Source organism: Leptodactylus fuscus, chromosome 2, assembly GCF_031893055.1.
Source record: "Leptodactylus fuscus isolate aLepFus1 chromosome 2, aLepFus1.hap2, whole genome shotgun sequence".
NCBI classification, from domain to species: domain Eukaryota; kingdom Metazoa; phylum Chordata; class Amphibia; order Anura; family Leptodactylidae; genus Leptodactylus; species Leptodactylus fuscus.
The window spans coordinates 59,131,436-59,153,891 of NC_134266.1; the positions used below are offsets into that span (position 1 = coordinate 59,131,436).

Genomic DNA, 22,456 nt, shown 5'->3' on the forward strand with positions numbered 1-22,456 from the left:
CTATATCTTGGCTCTGGGAATCTTCCTTTTTATATAGAATTTGTTGACTGTAGAAAGTTAGTTTCCATGGTGATGGAGTACTAGCATAAATTTCTGCTGCTTATTTCAGGAAATGCAGATTTTTTTTGCCTCTAGATAAAGCGCTCTCTATAAAATGCAGTTTATCGAAAAGTAATTTTTTTTTGTAGTGATCGACTTCCTCGGAAATAAGCACAGGAATTCTGAGACTTGGAAAATAAATCTATAAATATAGATACATCTTATATCCAGGCTTGTAGATGAAGAATTGGTGGAACTAGGAAACTGGATACTGTACTAGTGTAGATATATGGCCCATAAAAATGTCATGGAGGTGAAAACCTAGTGAATGCACATAGGGGTTGAGTTAAGACTAACGTTTTACATGCTGGTCGTGATAATCTTTGACCTGCTGGAGTTTGTGCCTAATTTACGACCGGATGCAAACTCGGCATCTTCTCCTAACCTCTGTCTGAACAGAAAACTACACCAACTCCTTGCTATGTGGGGTCACTAAGCAGTATCATAACGTATGTGGGGCACTAAAGGGGATCATCACTCTATGGGGGGGTATATTGTTTACCTTACTACTAAGTGTTTTCTATTTGTAATAATAAGTCACTGTATAATACCTTGATACTTTTCTCTCATATAAAGATTGAGTCTTCAGTAGTTGATAAAGATTGAAAGTCTTCAGTAGTTGATACCTTTTTAATGATGACAGATTGCAAGCTTTCAAGACTACTAGGTCTCTTCATCAGGCATGGTATGACACAATTTCTGAAGCTTAGACAGGGTTAGGGGGATATAGTCACTCCTTGGGGAGAGACCACCATATAGGTGTGTGCATCATTGCAAACCAAAGACCTCTTGGAAGGTCGAGCATGATGTTAAAGGGAGCAGCCTTTATTGGGCCATATCACTGAAATTCTGTCTTCCTAATTACATCAGGGAAGACAGGCTTGCACATTCCAGTGAGCGCCCTCTATTGGTTTGCATCACTGAGGCACCTGACTTCCTAATTACATCATGGAAGACAGATTTGCATATTCTTCCCACAATTTCTGAAGGCAAGCATATTTATAACAAAAAGTTGTGTCATACCATGCCTGATGAAGAGACGTAGTAGTCTTGAAAGCTTGCAATCTGTCATTTTTGTTAGACTTTTTTGAAGACTCAATCTTTATACTTCATATCCACTGGCTAATAGGGTACAAAGATATATTTTTCCTTATACTTTTCTCTCATTAATGTTTCTTTAAAGAGGACTTGGCACCAGATGTCAAAAGTCGAATGACTTACATCTTCTGATGTCTCCTTGAGCACCTTGGCGATTTATCCAAATCCGTACAGCTATTCCAAAGATATAAACCCTTTTAGTATTGATCCAGATCAGGATATAGTAGTCAATAAGGGTGGGCAAGTCTGTACGTACTGTATATCATGCAGTGTTATTGCACACTTGCCTCATATACCCTAATCCGCTTTAACACTAAACAAGCTTATATCTTTGGAATAGCTGAACAAAATTGAATAATGAAAACCCCAAATTGTCATTGGGCTTTTCAGACTTGGGGAAAGGTCTTCTTTAAACCCCATGTCTAGACTTCAATGTACAAGTTTGTGATTATGCCTTTTAAGCTGTAAAAAGAAGAGTTTTTTTTATTACCTTGGAACATAAAACTCCTCTTCCCACCAGGGACAGGTGTACTACAGGCCTTAAAATGTAATTTTTTCTCTTGTAAAGAATGTCCTTGTTTCAGATCATCAAGTTCTGAGTTTAAAAAGATTTGTCTTATTGGCAACTGTTACAGAACGTCATAAACACCCACTTGAATCTGACTTTGGTAATAAAATAGAAGACTACAAATCAGATGTACACAGGAGCGCATTTATGATCTGGCTAAGTAGCCTACTGTAAGATGAAATATGAGCGTACGGCGATTTGCAAGTATGGTTTATTCTTATGCGGATGTTTCTTTTCGTTTTTTTCAGACTTTCCAGCAGTCATCTCTACAGCACAAATCCAAGAAAAGAAATAAAGGTAATGGGAATAATTATAAAGTGTGGGAAATAAAGTTCTGGTGAAACTAATGATGACATTTGGAGAAGCAGCTGGATAAGATGATTCAGGAGCTCTAAATATGCTGCCTTTAGAATATCAACTTTCACGTAGGAGGTGATATCAATTATAGAAATGGTAGCTTTTCCACCCGTGCATGTAAACATTTCAAGTAACAATTCTGTAACAGAATTAAAAGCTAGACAATTGGAAATAGGTTGTTTCTTTTTTTTTTCTTTTTTTTTTTTTTTTAAACTAATTAAAGGGGCAAACTCTCCTTCCAGATTTTCCATCGGACATGGAAAGACTCATGGGACTAGAGATGAGTAAGTAGTATTTGATCGAATACCTCCCCTGCATAGTTATTAGTGTACTCTGTCGAATATCACGCGGTAAACACTGTAAAAATCGAGTCCCCTCCCACCTTCCCTGGCGCTTTCTTACACCAATAACTACGCAGGGGAGGTATTCGATCGAATACTACTCGCTCATCTCTAGATGGGACCAATGCTTGATACTCTTTGGGCACCAGTTGATTGTCTGGATAACTTTAATCATTGACTGTGCAGTCACATCCCTCTATGCCAAATGTCGGATTATTTTGGAGGATGCTCCTGGAAAATCCCTTTAATTGTATTATTTTATGAGTGCAGACTTATAAAGAGTACATGAACTCTACTTAAAGGGATCCTATCATTAAAACTCAATTTTTTATGCCTAGCACGTAGGAATAACCTTAAGAAAGGCTATTCTTCTCGTACCTTTAGATGTCTTCTCCACGCCGCCATTTGGAATATAATCTGGTTTTCGTTGGTATGCAAATGAGTTCTCTCGCAGCACTGGGGGCAGGCCCCAGCGCTCAAACAGCACTGGGGGTGTCCCCAATGCTACGAGAGAACTCTCCAGCACCGCCTCCATCTTCTTCAGGAACATCCTCTTCAGGCGTCTTCTTCTGGCGGTAGCTTCAAACTTGTAGGCCTGAGACAAAGCCGACTGCGCATGCCCACCAGCCACAAGAAAATTGCCGGTTACACAGTATTGTAAGCGGCCATTTTCTTATGGCCAGCAGGCATGCACAGTCGGCTGCCACCGCCGGAAGAAGATGCGAAGAAGACCCATTCCTGAAGAAGATGGAGGCAGCGCTGTTTGAGTGCTGGGGCCTGCCCCCAGTACTGCGAGGGAACTCATTTGCATACAGACGAAAACCAGATTATATACCAAATGGCAGCGCGGAGAAGACATCTAAAGGTAGGAGAAGAATAGTCTTTCTTAAGGCTATTCCTACGTGGTAAGCAGAAAAAAATTGAGTTTAAATGATAGGATCCCTTTAAACAAAAATAGACCTTGATCCAATACAGATGTGATTGCTGTAAGTCTAGGATCTAGGTTTGTACTGGCACTGTAATATGAATCCCTCAGTGGGCCTCTAAGCCAGTGTGCCCGCCCCTATACCGCTCCTGTGCCCGATACCTCAAACAAGGTTAAGAACCATTGTATTAAACTAAACTCCCTCCCCACCTAACTTCTAATTTACTTCAATTAAAAAAATCTATAATTACCTATATTCTTGGGGCGGTCACGTGACCACTCCAGGAACACTTTCTGATAATCTGGCGACGTTCCGTTTCACCACTCATGAAATGGAACGTCTCCATTCCCTCCCCTATTCTCGTCAATACTTACCAGCCTTCCTGTGTCCTTCCAGAGAACGACTCCTCCCCTCTTTGTGTCTTCTAGCAGTGGGTGGAATAGGTTAGCTAGGGAGACAGGGGATGGTGGGAGGGGCTAGTTATAGGCGGGTTCGCTAGGCTTCGAAAGACAAAGAGGGTTTTGTAACAGAGTGAGAGTTGGAGGGAATGAGTGCAGCAGCTACACAGGGAGCATCACAGCAGGAAGCTAACACCATGTAAACAAAGGTAGAGGATGTAGCAGCAACTGGAGACACCCACAAATCACTCCAAACACTGCTAAAGGTAAATGGGTCTACTTATCAACCCATAACTAGCACTAACACACACACACACACACACACAAATTCTGCCTGAAAAACCCCTTTAAGGCCCTTTCTTCCACCAAAGATGTGCCCAGTGCCATGTTCTGTGCCTCAGTCACAGTCACCACTTTCTGGGAATATGGGCAGAGTGTTTCCGACCTGGGAGGGATGCCTCAACCTGACAAGTTTATTATAGCTCATGCCAATTCATCTCCAGTTCCAGTTATATGTATATATTTATAGGGAGATCTTAATTCCTGCTGCTTGTCATATTCTTCTGATTTTATGATCATTTGTAGAAATCTATATTTTATATAATAATAATAATAATTATAATAATAATAGCCTGGAGATGCGGAGAGCAGGATACCAGGCAGCGAATGACTTGTGTGCTGCAGACCATAGCGAAGAGTAGGAGGGGGTTTTATCACCTAGGTATATACATTTGAGCAGGGCTTGTAGATAAACAGACGTGCTTGTATCTGATGCTCTGTATGTGAATGAGTCCTAGTGGATCTGCAGTGCACAGAGATAAGTGAAATTACAATGATTCTAGTGCTGGGAAACAGCTTGAGAAAACAGATCTGCTGCCTGATGGGTATGACTGCTACCAGGAGATGTTATTAAGATTGGCTGATAATATAGTTCTAAAACCACCTTTTAAGGCGCTGCAGAAGGTATATCAGTCATCTACATCCAGTGGATGTCATAGAACGTAGAAGCAAATACAGATAAGACAGCCGAGTTAGTCATTTGGCAAATCCTGTGGACAAGAATCCTGTATGTGGTCACCCCTTTAAATCGGTGGGTTTGCATCCTGCAGTTGCACACAGTGCTAACAGGTGGATAATATTAAGTATACATGCTATCCTTATGACCAAGCAAAGAAATATACAAAATCATGTATTATCTTTACTAAAGATACAAGCAACAGAAAATTGTTAAAAACTTTAAAACTTTAACACTAGTATATTAAACCATGGTAATAAATATTATCCCAAACCAAAAGGCAAAGTAACAAAAATGTACACAGCTCAAATGTCATCTAAAAATCTCACAATATTGCATAAAGGTATATGCAAAAAATGTACAATCGTTTCAAAATATTAATGTCCAAATACCATAAACAATAGATACAGACTATTCAGGAAACTGATCAGTATTGGAGTCTATCTTGGCTTACCAACCTGCAGACATGAAGCTCAGTATTTGTTCTTAGCCCTCGTGGGAATGTATGTACAGATACTGCATTGTCTTAAAGGGATTCTACCACTAAAACACTTTTTTTTCTAGTTACCACGTCGGAATAGCCTTTAAAAAGGCTATTCGTCTCTTACCTGTGGAAGTGCTCTCCGCCGCGCCGTTCGTTCAAAATACCGGTTTGTACCGGTATGCTAATGAGTTCTCTCGCAGCGATGGGGGCGTCCCCATCGCAGGAGCAGCGGTGGGGGCGTACCCATTGCAGCTCGAAAACTCACCGCAGCGCCGCCTCTCTGGTCTTCGGTGTCCTCCCCTTGCTTCTTCAGCGTACTGTCGGACACCTGCGCAGTACGCTCTGTTCGACGAAGATTGCCGAACGTACTGCGCATGCGCGAAATTGCGATCCCAGCCATAGTGCGGGGACCGAACTTTCGCGCATGCGCAGTACGTTCGGCAATCTTCGCCGAACAGAGAGCATACTGCGCAGGCGTCCGACAGACGCTGAAGAGGCAAGGGGAGGACACTGAAGACCGGAGAGGCGGCGCTGCGGTGAGTTTTCGAGCTGCAATGGGGACGCCCCCATCGCTGCTCCTGCGATGGGGACGCCCCCATCGCTGCGAGAGAACTCATTAGCATACCGGTACAAACCGGTATTTTGAACGAACGGCGTGGCGGAGAGCACTTCCACAGGTAAGAGACGAATAGCCTTTTTAAAGGCTATTCCGACGTGGTAACTAGAAAAAAAAGTGTTTTAGTGGTAGAATCCCTTTAAGGATCCATTCACATGGAGGAGAATGGTGAGGAATTTGGTGTGGAATTTCAGCGCTGAAAAAAAAAGCCTCCCCAAAAAAAGCCTGACTTCAATGGATTCCTTCTTCTGCTAGCATTGGGAGGCTTTTTTTTTTTCAGCGCTGAAATTACACACCAAATTCCTCACCATTCTCCTCCGTGTGAATGGACCTGGACCCTTAAACGATTTGGAGTAACCCTTGAGGTGGCCGCTGATTGGTCAGTGAATAACAGGACTTCCAGTGACATTTTTTATTATCTTAAACCCCAAGTTGGCCATGGTTAGCTCCAAACCCTGGATACCCCCTTAAAGGGGTATCCCCACGTCGCATACTCACCAGTCTTCACTGCTGTAAAATCTTCTTTCTTCCTGGTTTCTTGCATCATTTGGTGGGCGGGGTTTCACATGCAACCTGCCATTTAGCTCCTCCCCCAAATTAGTGTGTAGCTCCGCCCACCGTATAGCGTGATCCTATGGGGAGGCTGAAGGGCCTGTGATGTCATCAAAGGTCCTTAAACACTATATGCACAATATTGGACTATGAAGTACAGGCAGGAGCAACTCCATTCTGTGTTACATACAGAGACTGCCTGTCTCTGCCATAATGAACACAATTGAATTAGCTAGCCTGATAACTGGGAGAACAGAAGACAAGTTCAGAAATGAAAGCAGCTCCTCTATCTGAGAGCAGGAAGCTAGGTCACGTGGTGTAGACACAGGAATAGCTAGAAACACAGGCTCGCTCCCTGCACTTAGCCCCTCCTCCCTCCCCCCTGAGAGCAGCAGATACATCACTTGACTTTTGAGCAGATAAGTCAGGGGCTGTGTCAACAATGAATTGAATAAAGTAAGATAGTGGACAAACAAAGCAGTTTTGCTGAAGCAGTGTATTTAGGAAAAGTCTTAAATCCACATTAACAAGCAATATAGATGGGATCCTTGTGATGGGACAACCCCTTTAAATCTCCCATGATGCTGCTCCATTAAATCAGGTGCTGCAGTTAGCAATTATACATCTGTAGAATTATTATTTTTTTTTTTTCATTTTATAGGGAGAGCAGAATTTATATTTATTTATTTATATTAAATATTCACACTTTTCACGTAATGGAGGTACCAAACACATATCTATGGCATCCAACCTGGGAATTTGTTTCGGAATGATGAGAGCAGTCAAAGGAATTTTATTTGGTGTTCCTCCGGTGGCCAGAGGAAGTGTACATATATATATATGTATATATATATATATATATATATATATATATATATATATATATATATATATATATATCATATTAGCAATGATCACTAGTTTTACACGTGACTGCTGATGCTTTTGATGGGTACAGACGTTACTAGGACCAGTAGTAGAGGGGATGTGAAGTAGGATGCAGAGTGTAGGTGAGAATGCCTTCTTAGGAAAACCCTTCAAGGGGAATTTGTTAAAAAATGAACAGTTTTCTTTTTTTTACTTAAGTTGCCCATAAACCTTTAATAGTCGGTGGTTAAAGTTCATTTGACCAACAGTTATTCCTTCTATCTTCCTCATACACCTTCATACTTAGCTACATATGTATATTGAATCAGGAGAGGGGAATAAGCTGAGAATAAAAGGATCCACATTGAAATTCACTATGCCCAGCCCTTCTTTGCCTTGACAGCTCTCAGGGGAGAGTCTTGAGGACCTCATACACATAAGATCAGTGACTTGTCCTTTCAACATCAATAGCTTTATCTGACTGCCCTAATGTGTGTGGAACCTATATAGACATGATATGAATGGGACAGCCACAGCCCATAGTCATAGACATGTTTCTACATAAATCATTTCTTATCGTTTTTGACACTGACCATTACATCCACACCCAGTAGCAATGGCTGACCCCAGTTCTTCACTACTGAACAGTCACCAAGTGCAGCTTTTCATAGACTATCCACTTTATGCAGGATGTTACACAATCTCCAGACAAAATAGCTTGAGGATACTTCTTTGTACTCTTAGTCGCCAGTTTCTGAATGCAGCCAGATGAAAACATGCTATGTTTGATCACTTAAATTCCTCATAAATACACAATAATGTTGTACTTGCAGAACAAACACTTATCTCGTATTGCACGTCTTAAATGGGGTTATTTGCAGTAATCTCTGTGCTATGTACATGTTTGTTTTCTCTGCAGCAAGCTGTGTACTTGTGGCGCTGGAGAGCCTTATACTTGTAGTATGTGCAATTGCTTGAGAGTAGATATCGGTCCTCTCTGTCCCCTCAATGCACAGCCTGCTGCAGAATACACTTTTTTCCTTGTCATGGCTTTATATTTATGGGTGTGATGTTCATAACTTGGAGTGGCATCAATGGGGACAGCATTAGTAGAACCTTACTGACACTACTCATTGTGATGATTCATTTATCTGCATTATACCGTTCTCAAGGTCCTGCTCCGGGGAAAAGTAAAAGACGTATATCATGTAAGGACTTGGGAAGGGGTGATTGTGAAGGATGGCTTTGGAAGAAGAAAGACGCAAAGAGCTATTTTTCACAGAAGTGGAAAAAGTATTGGTTTGTCTTGAAAGACTCATCCCTTTACTGGTACACCAATGAGGAGGTAAAGACATCTGTCTGTCACAATGGTCTGTTAGCGCAAATGATTGTTATATTATTGTGTACACCTAAATTACAAGAAAGCACAGAGAATAGTTGTCATTCCCATTTCAGCCATACACATGCATGTGTAACAGGTGCCAATGGTCAGTCTCCAGCATTCAGACAGTGGCAATATGGCGGCTCAACCTGGAGGACACCACTCTCTTCTTAAGCGAACGTGCCTCTGTGACCAGTCTGTTTTCTCCCAAGATTCTGCCCAAACACTGTCCTCTGCATGTTACCTAGAGTCTCCACCAGCTGAAAAGAAGGAACACACTTGCCTTCTCTTTGTGGTTGTCTCTTCATTGTGGCAGATGTTAGTGGCACAGCAGATATCCAATAGGGTTGGCAAACCCAATGGAGCAGTAAAGTAACTGGGAAGATCTGTAAGCTGCAGAGACTAACTATGCACTTCCTGTGTTGTGGAGGATGTAACGTCTACCACCACAGAACCTGTACTCTAACAAGGTGTGTTTGTTCACTGAACCAGCTGGCGTTTTACGACCGTGTCCTTTTCTACCCCTCCTAGCTGCCCACTCCATTCCTTTAGCTCACTCAGCTTCTCAAGATGTTCCTCTTACAAGCTGTCCTCCACCAGCAAGCCATCCTGCAGCTCCTGCAAGCCATTTCCAAAGTGCGAGAACAGGCCTTTAAATAATGAGCCATTTCCCATCTTAGGTAGATTGGGCAACGCCTGATATCAGCGGGTCAGACCACAGGAGAGTAACAATTTCTCTAACAGTGCATTTCGTGGGCGCAACTTTGTTCTGCCTCTAAGGGGTCTTCGTGCAAGACAGTCTTCAGAAGCTACTAGGTCAACCACCTGTTGACCCGCAACTTTTAAAGTGACATCAAGAATGCAAACGCTAGCGTATCAAATACAACATAATACACAAATCATTGCAGCAGATGAACAGTGCACAATATAACAATGCATGTTCATATAATACCCCTATTTCAAGCACTAAACTCCTTTTATTCTACAGCTACATTACTACTACATGCACAGCTTCCTTTTGTTGGCTTAATTCTACCCTCACATGAACCAAGGTGGTTACCCACTCTGATAGGAAAAATAGTCAAATGTTCAAAGTACATCTTCACCACTTTACACATGCTTGGATTTTGCAAGTGTTCTCAGTGGGGAGAAGGGAGTGAGCTACTGTTAGACACCTCTGGTAAAGGCTCATCTCAAAAACAGAAGGGTTGGGTATCTTGAAAACCTACTGCCCGATCTTTGTTTCCCCTGACGTCTGTGGTTAGGGGAAAGTTGAGAACTTCCTATACACATATTAAATGGTTGGCTAGTCCACAGATATTGATGGTTCAGCTGACATTAACCTTACTGTCTGTGGATTGTGTCGTGGTAAACAGGAAAGGTCACTACACAGTGGACGGAGCTGGAAAGTAACCATTCCAGTGGCTGTTGAGGACAGCTGATTGGTGGGGGTGCCTGTTGTCAGACCAGACTAATTTAATACTGATAATCTAGCATAAGAAAAACCCTGGGAAATCCCCTTTACAAACTTTACCATACATCAAAAATGTATGGTGCATTAAATACTACAGATGAGCGAGTAGTATTCGATCGAGTAGGTATTCGATCGAATACTACGGTATTCAAAATACTCGTACTCGATCGAATACTACTAGCTGTTCGAAGTTAGGATTTGATGCAGAACCAGCATTGATTGGCAGAATGCTATATATATTGCCAATCAACACTGGTTCTTCTCTTACCTTTAGAAGTCTTCTCCCTGCGCAGCGCTCCCGCGTCCTCTTCCGGCTCTGAATTCACTCTGCTTAGGCATCGGGCCTGGGTAGAGCCAACTGCGCTTGCGGCGGTCGCAAAATAGCGCCACATATACGGTACCGGCTCCCATTGAAAACAATGGGAGCATATACGGCCCGCAAAAGATCCCGTGGCGTCTACGTACCAAATCACGAGCCAAAATACTCCGTGTGAACCCGGCCTAATACTTGAAGTATCTGGCAACTAAATCGCCATGTTGAACTTAAGGCTTAGTTCACACAGGGGGTGTACGGGCGGATTTTGACCATATTCTGACACGGGAAGCCACGTCAGAATATAGCCAAAATCCGCCTGCTGGGACTTCCGACAGTCGCGGAACTCCGGTCCGGCATAGGCCCAAATGAATGGGCCTAGTCCGGAGCGTGCTGAATCAGCCACGGATTCCGCCTGAAGAAAGGGCAGCTCGCTAGCGGTCTCCATAGACCACCATTGTGAGGGGGCAGATTAGGATGTGGATTCCGCGCCATAATCTGCCCCCTCTGCGCCTGTGTGAATGGGCCCTAAGTGTTTTTGTAGCATGCCTTTGCTTATTTGCATAGCATGCCATCCATTCCCTTTGTATAGGTATACTAATGGGGCTTTCACACTACTGTTGGTAATGTCCGTTGCTATCTTACATCATAGGATAACGGACATTAAACTGTCACAGACTAATTCTGTGTCCGTTCCAATTGACACTGATGTAAACAACATGACGGAAGCTATTTTCCAGTCAGGTTTGTATACTTTTGTAACGAAACATAGTCCTGCATGCAAGATTCATCAACGGTAGTGTGAACGTCCTCTAAGAACGTAGAGCTGCTAAATTGAAATACGGTAGCATGCCAGCCATTATTTTAGCCACCATAGCTTTTGTAGTTGCTCTTTGGTCACCTCGAATTAGCAAAAGAAACAATTCCCAGTTCTATAGTTTGTGGTCTCTGTTAATTATCTTGATCCTTAGAAAGCCCCAAATATACAATAAGCTGTCTAAAGCCGTTACAAATACATGACACCAGTGCATAATAATATAACCAAAGTTCATTAATGGAGAACAAAATTCTAGCGCTGTAGATAAAATGGTTTTTCATACTGACTTAATATATACCGTATACCTAAAATCCTTTAGCTTTGATAAAGTGATAATCTGCTTTATGTTATAGCTCACGGTCTCTTCTTAGCACGACAGCAGCAAATATATTATACCTCCCTAGAGAAATTATACTGAACTTCAAAGCACATTTAAATATTACTTTCTGACTGTCGTCCCTGGAATATGATAGCTCTTCAGCAAGTATCCCGAATCCCACCATTTCTTGTAAATCTAGGGGATTGAATATTTATGCAAACAGTTAGCAAACTGTTTGCAGCCACAAATGTTGCATTGCAATGGACGATGTTTTATTCAAACGCATTTCTTCAAAGGTGTTTATGGTTTCTGGTGATTTTTCTTTACCTGTCCTGTTCAGCTATGCACGCCTACTCCATTATATTGTGTTATAGAACTGTATAGAATCACTTTGTAGAGGGGATTTGTTTTCATTTTGACAGTACGCTGTTAATATTTTTTACATACAATCTCTAGGCAGATCAAGCTGCAAAACAGACGTGGACGATATTAAACTATTGGCGATGGAAGGGGCCACACGGTGGCTCAGTGGTTAGCACTGCAGCCTTGCAGCACTGGGTCCTGGTGTTCAAAATCCCACCAAGGGCAAAAAAAAAACAAAAAACCATCTGCAAGGAGTTTGTATGTTCTCCCCGTGTTTGCATGGATTTCCATCCTATATTCCAAAAAAGACATACTGATAGGGAAAAATGTACATTGTGAGCTCTATGTGGGGCTCACAATCTACATTAAAAAAAAAAAAAAAACTATTGGCGATGAAAGAGTTAACTGTCGTTTGTCTGACTGTATTACTGCTACAGTCAGGCTCACACATCACAGACATTCTCCCTCACACCTACCTATGATTTCTATTACTAAACCTCCTATAATCTATTAAATCGGACTAAACTGTGTTCTAATTCTCCTACTCCTGGCTGTATTAGAAGCTTTGCAACAGTCAGTGCTCTATATCATGCAGTGATGAATTGTTAACACATCCATCCCTACTTCCACCATCACTAATATGCCTTGAGTTCTACACAACTTTATATATATATATATATATATATATATATATATATATATATGATATATATATCATATATATCATATCTGCAATGTAATGTGTCCAACTACAATTATCTACTGGCTGAGAGGCTGTCAGGTGGCACCAGAACGTCACAGTGACACACAAGACTAGCGGTTTTGTTAAAAACCGATCAGTGTGGAATATTTGGGTCGAACTTGAATGTTTGTGTTTGGTTCTCCCATCTCTATTTCTTACCCTTAAAGAGGACCTTTCATCGATTTGGGCACAGGAAGTTCTATATACTGCTGGAAAGCCGACAATGCGCTGAATTCAGCGCACTGTGAGCAGAGGGAGGCGATAGGCGCTGCTGTGAAGAAGGGCGTCCATGACTGACTGTCAAAAACGCCCTTCTGACTGTACGGTACTGGGACCAATAGCTCGTTACCTGGGGCACAGATCGGGAAAGCAGACAGTGCGCTGAATTCAGCGCACTGTCAGCTTTCCAGCAGTATATAAAACTGCCTGTGCCCAAATCGGTGAAAGGTCCTCTTTATAGGATGCAAGCATGGAATAGCTACTGGGATAGCAGATATAGCAACTGCTATGGGGCCCAAGAGCTAAGGGGGCCCATTTCCACTGTGAAATTGGCAATAACTATGAATGATGAAAGGGGATGTAGGATACCAAATCTGTCTTCATTACTTTAGTGTAACGTAATGCCTGTATGTGACATCATATAATTACTTTGTTCATATGCTGTGATGTCACAGTGTAAACGGTGATCTTTTTGTGTGTACATTATCCCTGTACTGTGATTACACTGTGTGCATTATTCCTGTACTGTGATATCACTGTGTGTATTATCTCTGTAATGTGACATTACAATGTGCATTATCTCCATACTGTGATATCACTTTGTATATTATCCTTGTACTGTGATATCACTGTGTGCATTATCTGTACTGTAAAATCACTGTGTGGGTTATCCTTATGTGTAATGGAAACCAAAATAATCATATATGACTCAATTCTAGAGTAGAACAATCGGTATCAGGAAAGATCGGATCCCGTTCGGCGATCGAGCAAATTTCACGATCGCGATCGGCTGGAAAATTATCGAAAATCGATTTTAAAACCTCAAGATCAGCTCAACCCTAATGTATATATAATATACAATTAGGGTTGAGTGATCGGGATCTTTAAAGATCGTATCCCGATCAGAGATCGAGCAAATTTCACAATCGGGATCAAGATCGGCTGGAAAATGATTGGATATTAAAATCGATCTTGAAATCTCAAGATCGGCTCAGCCCTACTCAATTCCTGAACGTGCTACTTGAGATGGTCATTGCAGAGTGGGGCCCCATTATAAATTACTTGTCACGCCCTTGTATATAAGGATACATAAAAAATTGCATCCTCAAAAAGGTATATTGTGATCAATAAAAATGTTGTCAAAAACAGGGAAAGGGTTAAATAAAATAAACCTATACTCACTCCTTTAATTAGTGAGCCCCAGTGATTTCTGCTTACTTCCTGCGGTGATCACATGCCATAGCCATTCACACACCTAGGCAGTGATGCCTACATGTACAACACGACCATGTTGTATTTTTCCAGTTCATAGCCATTAACTACCCTGTAAAATATTTTCTGTTGATCAGTGTCAAAAAAGCAAAACTTACTTGGTGCTTTGAAGTCTTAGAGGCTTCATACATTGTATTAGGAGCTTATTTCTGCCAGCATACAGCACCACGTTGCTTTGATACTTCACTGCGAACAGCTCCCATTTCAATCCAGCAAGGACTTTTCCCAGAAAAGCTGTATGTTTTGTATTTGTGATTGAGCAGTTTTGACGTTTTCTGTGATTGTGACATATTTCTCGGAATTGCCACCTTAGGCAAAATACTAAAATCAAACAATCGTGTGACACTTGGACAGATAATCACCGTCCTTTGGAATAATTTGGAAGAATAGGCAGCAGTGAATATTTCATGTGGTGCGTTTTCACGTATAGTAGCTTAAAATGAACCACAGCCCTGCTATGAAGCGGCTCTGTTTGATATTCTGCGCTTGGTTTAAGAAGATTCTTTGACAAAGACAAATTTATATGGCAGGTTTCTTAAAGATTTATTCTGTCATGTGGGTGGAATGAGCATAGACTACTGTATTATACATGATATTTAGTATTTGGGACTAAGTGCTTGTGTATTCTTATCCTCATTGTTACTTTTGACTCATAAAAGTGACAAATTGCCTGTTGTCACAGGAACGGTTTCTTCATTATGGCTACGTGAAGAATCCAAGGTCATAAAGTTCATCTACGCCCTTCAAACCTTAGGTCATGTTCAGGTCCAGCATATTATTAATATACCTAAATAGCTGCCAGAGTTCCAATTTTCCGATCCTTGTTCCCGGTACAGTCTCAGAGTTACACGATTCTGTCACCACCACCATAAATAACTAAACTTTCAAACAATCTTAACAACAGTATTTAAGATATTAATAAATATTGTTATATATACAAAATTTTTGTAAATTCTTGTGCCAAAATCCACCATTTCTATGTTGGAGTCACTTACACTGTTATATCTTGGGCATTATAAACATAGAACGTTCATTTTTGTGCCATGTGAAAGATGAGACTCTTGTGGCACATGTACCTATATTACTTCCAAGGATATCATCAGCAGCTCCAGTCTTGGCCGTGATTCTCATTGGAGATATATCCAGAAATAACACAGTTAGAACTATGATCTTGGTTTCCTGTGAAAGCTAAGACTCTCATAGTTACATAGTAGTTACATAGTAGATGAGGTTGGATGAAGACATCAGTTCATCAAGTCCAACCTATAACCAATTTTTCAGCCTCTCCCTACCTGTATAGAAGAACCTATCCACCCCAACTCCAATGAGCTAGCAATAAACATGGAAACAAACTGGATTTCAGTGCAGGATTTCCCAGAAAGGAACCCAAATTTGTTATTAAGGTATATAGTAATATTTATTCATGTCACAAATTCTGTCATTAAAATAAAATAAATTTGTTTGAAGTTTAATATTTTCTACCAATGGGATTTGGAGCTCTGAACTAAAAAAAAATTAAGATCGAATTGCCATAAAGATATATTAGGAAATTATTTAACAAATAAATTTAGTCCTGCTTAGATTAAAACAACACAACTGGGTGTATTGCTTGTATATCTGGCATGTTGTCACATTGTATTTGTTGCTGTTTGTATATTATTTTTTATATTTTATTTTTTTTTACTTATTTATTTTAGGAAGAGAAAGCAGAGGGGTTTATCAGTCTACCGGAGTTTAAAATTGATCGAGCCAGCGAGTGTCGTAAGAAATTGTAAGTAGGCCCAGACTGGTACGAATGACTTCTGTTACATCATGTTTGCGGAGAGAGCAATTCTGATTTTGTATATATACATTTGTAAAATAATGTTTGTTGGTTAAATAAAAATAATGGATTTTTTTTTTTTTTAAACTATTTTTACATTGTATTTCTCACATAATACAGTGCAATTTTTAATTTTTTAGTAGGAAAAATGCCTATAAATACTGCAGTAAAAAAAAGACAGCACCATGTAAATGACGCACAGTTGTTATCCATGTGACAGATTCATGAACAGGGCACATGTTGATGAACTGTCAGGCATTGTTTATCCAACATGTCTTAAAAAAATATAAGAATGGGCACATCTGTAGATCCATAATATAACATCAAGTTGATCATGTTGTAACCTTTTTTTTGTTGGATTCATGGGACAGAAATTGTACCACGTTCCATTAGATGAAGCCTTCTGTGGTTGCAGCAATATTGTAAATTCTATGTAAAATCTGACACTAGTTCTTATTTTGTCTGTAACTTTCTTACCTTCACAGCAGAATTACTGACCCTGTCCAAAGAGACATTTTACTGCAAAGCCCCAAATGCCAGTGCATAAATAAATCCCTGTAAATGGAGTAAAACGCTCTTCATCTATTTAATTAGCTATTTTAGACTTACTACTTTCCTGTAGATAAAGCATGCGTCGCGCTTATTTCTGTTTGACAGTGTAGGCTCTGGAAATTGCTTTTTTCTGCTGATATTGAAAACCAGAAGCGGTATAGTATGCCTCAATTGCAACTGCCATGTATTATTCAGCATTTACAGTACAATAAAGACCGGGTGTTTCAGTCCTATTGATAGTTTTCAGCACTGTTGTCCAAGGTTTGGAACAAGACTGGCAATTCACCTGGCACAGCTAGCTGCAGTCAATTGTTCATACTTCTGACATTTAGCACTTCGCTCCCCACTATTAGGAGTGGATACTAAATGTCATCGTACTGGAAGAAAGAAGTGAGTGAGAACAGATGCTGACTTACTGACTTTAGAGCACTCTGCTGAAGTACAATGCACATAGGTAAAGCTGTCAGTCTGATGTGGATGAAAGGACAGTATTGTCACTGTTGTAAAATATTGCTCCAAGGCTGAAACCCTTTGGCAAACTTTGCACATTTATGTGCCAAACTTTTTTTAGCATGAGTAGTTGGACAGGACCTATTGATTCAAAAAAGTTAATGTGAACTTATCAGGTGGTTTCTTCTGCCAGATCTCAGACCAGTATATGATAGAGGGAGAGAAGCTGAGCTCTGTGATATATAGGGTTATATGATAGTGGGAGAGAAGCTGAGCTATGTGATATATAGGGTTATATGATAGTGGGAGAGAAGCTGAGCTCTGTGATATATAGGGTTATATGATAGTGGGAGAGAAGCTGAGCTATGTGATATATAGGGTTATATGATAGTGGGAGAGAAGCTGAGCTATGTGATATATAGGGTTATATGATAGAGGAGAGAAGCTGAGCTCTGTGATATATAGGGTTATATGATAGAGGGAGAGAAGCTGAGCTCTGTGATATATAGGGTTATATGATAGAGGGAGAGAAGCTGAGCTCTGTGATATATAGGATTATATGATAGAGGGAGAGAAGCTGAGCTCTGTGATATATAGGGTTATATGATAAAGGGAGAGAAGCTGAGCTCTGTGATATATAGGGTTAAATGATGGAGGAGAGAAGCTGAGCTCTGTGATATATAGGGTTATATGATGGAGGAGAGAAGCTGAGCTCTGTGATATATAGGGTTATATGTTATAGGGAGAGAAGTTGAGCTCTGTGATATATAGGGTTATATGATAGAGGGAGAGAAGCTGAGCTCTGTGATATATAGGGTTATATGATAGTGTGAGAGAAGCTAAGCTCTGTGATATATAGGGTTATATGTTATAGGGAGAGAAGCTGAGCTCTGTGATATATAGGGTTATATGATGGAGGAGAGAAGCTGAGCTCTGTGATATATAGGGTTATATGTTATAGGGAGAGAAGTTGAGCTCTGTGATATATAGTGTTATATGATAGTGGAAGAGAAGCTGAGATCTGTGATATATAGGGTTAAATGATAGAGGGAGAGAAGCTGAGCTCTGTGATATATAGGGTTATATGATGGAGGAGAGAGGCTGAGCTCTGTGATATATAGGGTTATATGATGGAGGAGAGAAGCTGAGCTCTGTGATATATAGGGTTATATGTTATAGGGAGATAAGCTGAGCTCTGTGATATATAGGCTATAGGATATAGGAGAGAAACTGAGCTCTGTGATATATAGGTTTATATGATAGAGGGAGGGAAGCTGAGCTCTATGATATATAGGTTATATGATGGAGGAGAGAAGCTGAGCTCTGTGATATATAGGGTTTTATGATAGAGGGAGAGAAGCTGAGCTCTGTGATATATAGGGTTATATGTTATAGGGAGAGAAGCTGAGCTATGTGATAGGCTATATGATAGAGGAGAGAAGCTGAGCTCTGTAATATATAGGGTTATATGATAGAGAGAAGCTGAGCTCTGTGATATATAGGGTTATATGTTATAGGGAGAGAAGCTGAGTTATATGATAGAGGGAGAGAAGCTGAGCTCTGTGATATATAGCTTTATATGATAGAGGGAGAGAATCTGTGATATATAGGCTTATATGTTATAGGGAGGGAAGCTGAGCTCTGTGATATATCGGTTATATGATGGAGGAGAGAAGCTGAGCTCTGTGATTATATAGGGTTATATGATGGAGGAGAGAAGCTGAGCTCTGTGATATATAGGGTTATTCGATAAAGAAACTGAGCTCTGTGGTATATTGGTTTATTTAATATATACAGTTTCTACATTACACTCACTGATACAGGGAGATTTATCTGGGCAAGGTAAGGAGTAGAGATGAGCGAACACTAAAATGTTCGAGGTTCGAAATTCGATTCGAACAGCCGCTCACTGTTCGAGTGTTCGAATGGGTTTCGAACCCCATTATAGTCTATGGGGAACATAAACTCATTAAGGGGGAAACCCAAATTCGTGTCTGGAGGGTCACCAAGTCCACTATGACACCCCAGGAAATGATACCAACACCCTGGAATGACACTGGGACAGCAGGGGAAGCATGTCTGGGGGCATAAAAGTCACTTTATTTCATGGAAATCCCTGTCAGTTTGCGATTTTCACAAGCTAACTTTTCCCCATAGAAATGCATTGGCCAGTGCTGATTGGCCAGAGTACGGAACTCGACCAATCAGCGCTGGCTCTGCTGGAGGAGGCGGAGTCTAAGATCGCTCCACACCAGTCTCCATTCAGGTCCGACCTTAGACTCCGCCTCCTCCGGCAGAGCCAGCGCTGATTGGCCGAAGGCTGGCCAATGCATTCCTATGCGAATGCAGAGACTTAGCAGTGCTGAGTCAGTTTTGCTCAACTACACATCTGATGCACACTCGGCACTGCTACATCAGATGTAGCAATCTGATGTAGCAGAGCCGAGGGTGCACTAGAACCCCTGTGCAAACTCAGTTCACGCTAATAGAATGCATTGGCCAGCGCTGATTGGCCAATGCATTCTATTAGCCCGATGAAGTAGAGCTGAATGTGTGTGCTAAGCACACACATTCAGCACTGCTTCATCAAGCCAATACAATGCATTAGCCAGTGCTGATTGGCCAGAGTACGGAATTCGGCCAATCAGCGCTGGCTCTGCTGGAGGAGGCGGAGTCTAAGGTCGGACCTGAATGGAGACTGGTGTGGAGCGATCTTAGACTCCGCCTCCTCCAGCAGAGCCAGCGCTGATTGGCCGAATTCCGTACTCTGGCCAATCAGCGCTGGCCAATGCATTCTATTAGCCCGATGAAGTAGAGCTGAATGTGTGTGCTTAGCACACACATTCAGCTCTACTTCATCGGGCTAATAGAATGCATTGGCCAATCAGCGCTGGCCAATGCATTCTATTAGCTTGATGAAGCAGAGTGTGCACAAGGGTTCAAGCGCACCCTCGGCTCTGATGTAGCAGAGCCGAGGGTGCACAAGGGTTCAAGTGCACCCTCGGCTCTCCTACATCAGAGCCGAGGGTGCGCTTGAACCCTTGTGCAGCCTCAGCTCTGCTACATCAGAGCCGAGGGTGCACTTGAACCCTTGTGCACACTCTGCTTCATCAAGCTAATAGAATGCATTGGCCAGCACTGATTGGCCAGAGTACGGAATTCGGCCAATCAGCGCTGGCCAATGCATCCCTATGGGAAAAAGTTTATCTCACAAAAATCACAATTACACACCCGATAGAGCCCCAAAAAGTTATTTTTAATAACATTCCCCCCTAAATAAAGGTTATCCCTAGCTATCCCTGCCTGTACAGCTATCCCTGTCTCATAGTCACAAAGTTCACATTCTCATATGACCCGGATTTGAAATCCACTATTCGTCTAAAATGGAGGTCACCTGATTTCGGCAGCCAATGACTTTTTCCAATTTTTTTCAATGCCCCCAGTGTCGTAGTTCCTGTCCCACCTCCCCTGCGCTGTTATTGGTGCAAAAAAGGCGCCAGGGAAGGTGGGAGGGGAATCGAATTTGGGCGCACTTTACCACGCGGTGTTCGATTCGATTCGAACATGGCGAACACCCTGATATCCGATCGAACATGTGTTCGATAGAACACTGTTCGCTCATCTCTAGTAAGGAGGACTCTCACTGTCTCTCCTAGGAGTCCAGTTAAGATTTACTCTGCTTTTTCCAAAAAAACCTCCACTACAAATCATACAAACTTCTATGTAACAGATCTGAGCTTCTCTCCCTCGTGTACTATATCCTGCACTTACATAGACCAGCATACATCACTTTTCAAGTTCACGTTAAAGTGGAAGTACACTTTTATTTTTTTCATAAATCAGTAGTCGGGTTGACGATAACAAACTTTGCAATACATTTCAAACATTTGTCTTTATTACTCCTATATTTTACTTCTTATTCATGTGATTTTGGTCCCTACTAGACACACAAAGCTTATTCTAAGCCTATTCTATATTCTGACAGAATAACCCTATATAGTGCCAAGATAATACTGCCACATACTGCCCCTAAAGAATGACATTGGCATAAACCGTAAGGCTTTATTTGCAGATTTAAGCTAAAGCCCCACATTGCGGAAACGCAGCTTTTTTTTGTTGTTGCAGAATTTGTTGCGGTTTTCTGAGCCAAAGGCAAGAGTGGATTGAGCAAAAGGTAGAAATATAAAAATTTCCTCTATTGCCCATTCCTTTTGTAGTCATTCTTGCTTTTGGCTTAAAAAACGGCAACAAAAAAAGCTGCGTTTCTGCAACGTGGAGCCTTAGCCTTATTCAGTATTTCTAAGCCAATAGGAGAACTGGATTTTAAATACAAAGGTAATATAATAGAATGATTTTGACGTCTTCTCTCATTTGTATCCACTTCTGATTTTGATTTTCAAATACTGATATGAAACCTGGATGCAATCTATCATGTGTGTATGAGACCCAACACCCCATAAATATATTGCACTTTCCAGTTTTTATTGGTTTATTTGGTGATTATTCAGAGGAATGTCCGCCCAGCTTCTGTGTATGACTGACAGATTTTTTTCTCAATTTTTAGTGCCTTTAAAGCTTGCCATCCCAAGATCAAAAGCTTCTACTTTGCTGCTGACAATTTAGATGATATGAGCAGGTAACAAAGAATGATGTGTATTTGTCTATTGTTAGGTCTGAGAGTTTATATTTTCTGCACAGAAGGGGATTTACTAGTTCACTTATATGATATACTGTATGTGTGTTAGCACATTAGAATAACATGAATACTATGAATGCTATTCTCCATTAGGTCTACTTTCATTTAATTGTACGGACTTGACTATAGACACTCTTGCTGTTGTCAATAGCCATATAGTCTATAGCATGTAGTATATACATTAAAGGGGTTATCCAAATTGCATGGCTTTTAGATTACACTGGGGAACACAATTTTTGTTGACTTAGATCTGACACTTGTTTCAGACTTACTTTTAGCTCTTGGTTCCAAAAATGACCCCCGTTTTTCTCTAGCATGTCAAGTTTTTAAGATACAGGATACCCTCCATTTTTCGTGCAAATGTTACAAAATATACACTTACATGACAATGAAGCAGAAATTAATCTGAATATACTAGAGTTATTTTCTTCCTACAATTGCTATTTATTGCTCAGTTTGGTCCATTGTTTTAGAAGTAGTAAAGTTTTGACTTGGAATGGTGAAACTGCCACAGATGTAACAAAACGAATCAGGGCTGTTGAGGCACTTACGACGAGAAGATGAAGCCGCAGACATGATCGAAAGGAAAGCAAAAAAGTACTTATGTCTATAAAAGAATAAATTCTGCTAACTGCTTGTCTACAAACAAGAATTCACAACAAAATTCAGAAAACGATAGCTATCTAGACCAGGGGTGGGCAATTTTCCCATGGGG

The 22,456-nt window shown here is 41.0% G+C and overlaps 1 protein-coding gene across 5 annotated transcripts in view; it reads left to right on the forward strand.

Annotated features, from left to right (window-relative positions):
• Positions 1-22,456, forward strand: part of CNKSR2 (connector enhancer of kinase suppressor of Ras 2) — a 269,014-nt gene that overhangs the window by 185,969 nt on the left and 60,589 nt on the right. For all 5 annotated transcript variants that reach the window (XM_075263811.1, XM_075263813.1, XM_075263812.1 and 2 more), the window contains 4 exons: positions 2,014-2,062; positions 8,494-8,666; positions 15,919-15,992; positions 21,610-21,681. In XM_075263811.1, coding sequence (XP_075119912.1) covers positions 2,014-2,062; positions 8,494-8,666; positions 15,919-15,992; positions 21,610-21,681 — 368 coding nt within the window. The remainder of the gene's footprint in view (positions 1-2,013; positions 2,063-8,493; positions 8,667-15,918; positions 15,993-21,609; positions 21,682-22,456) is intronic.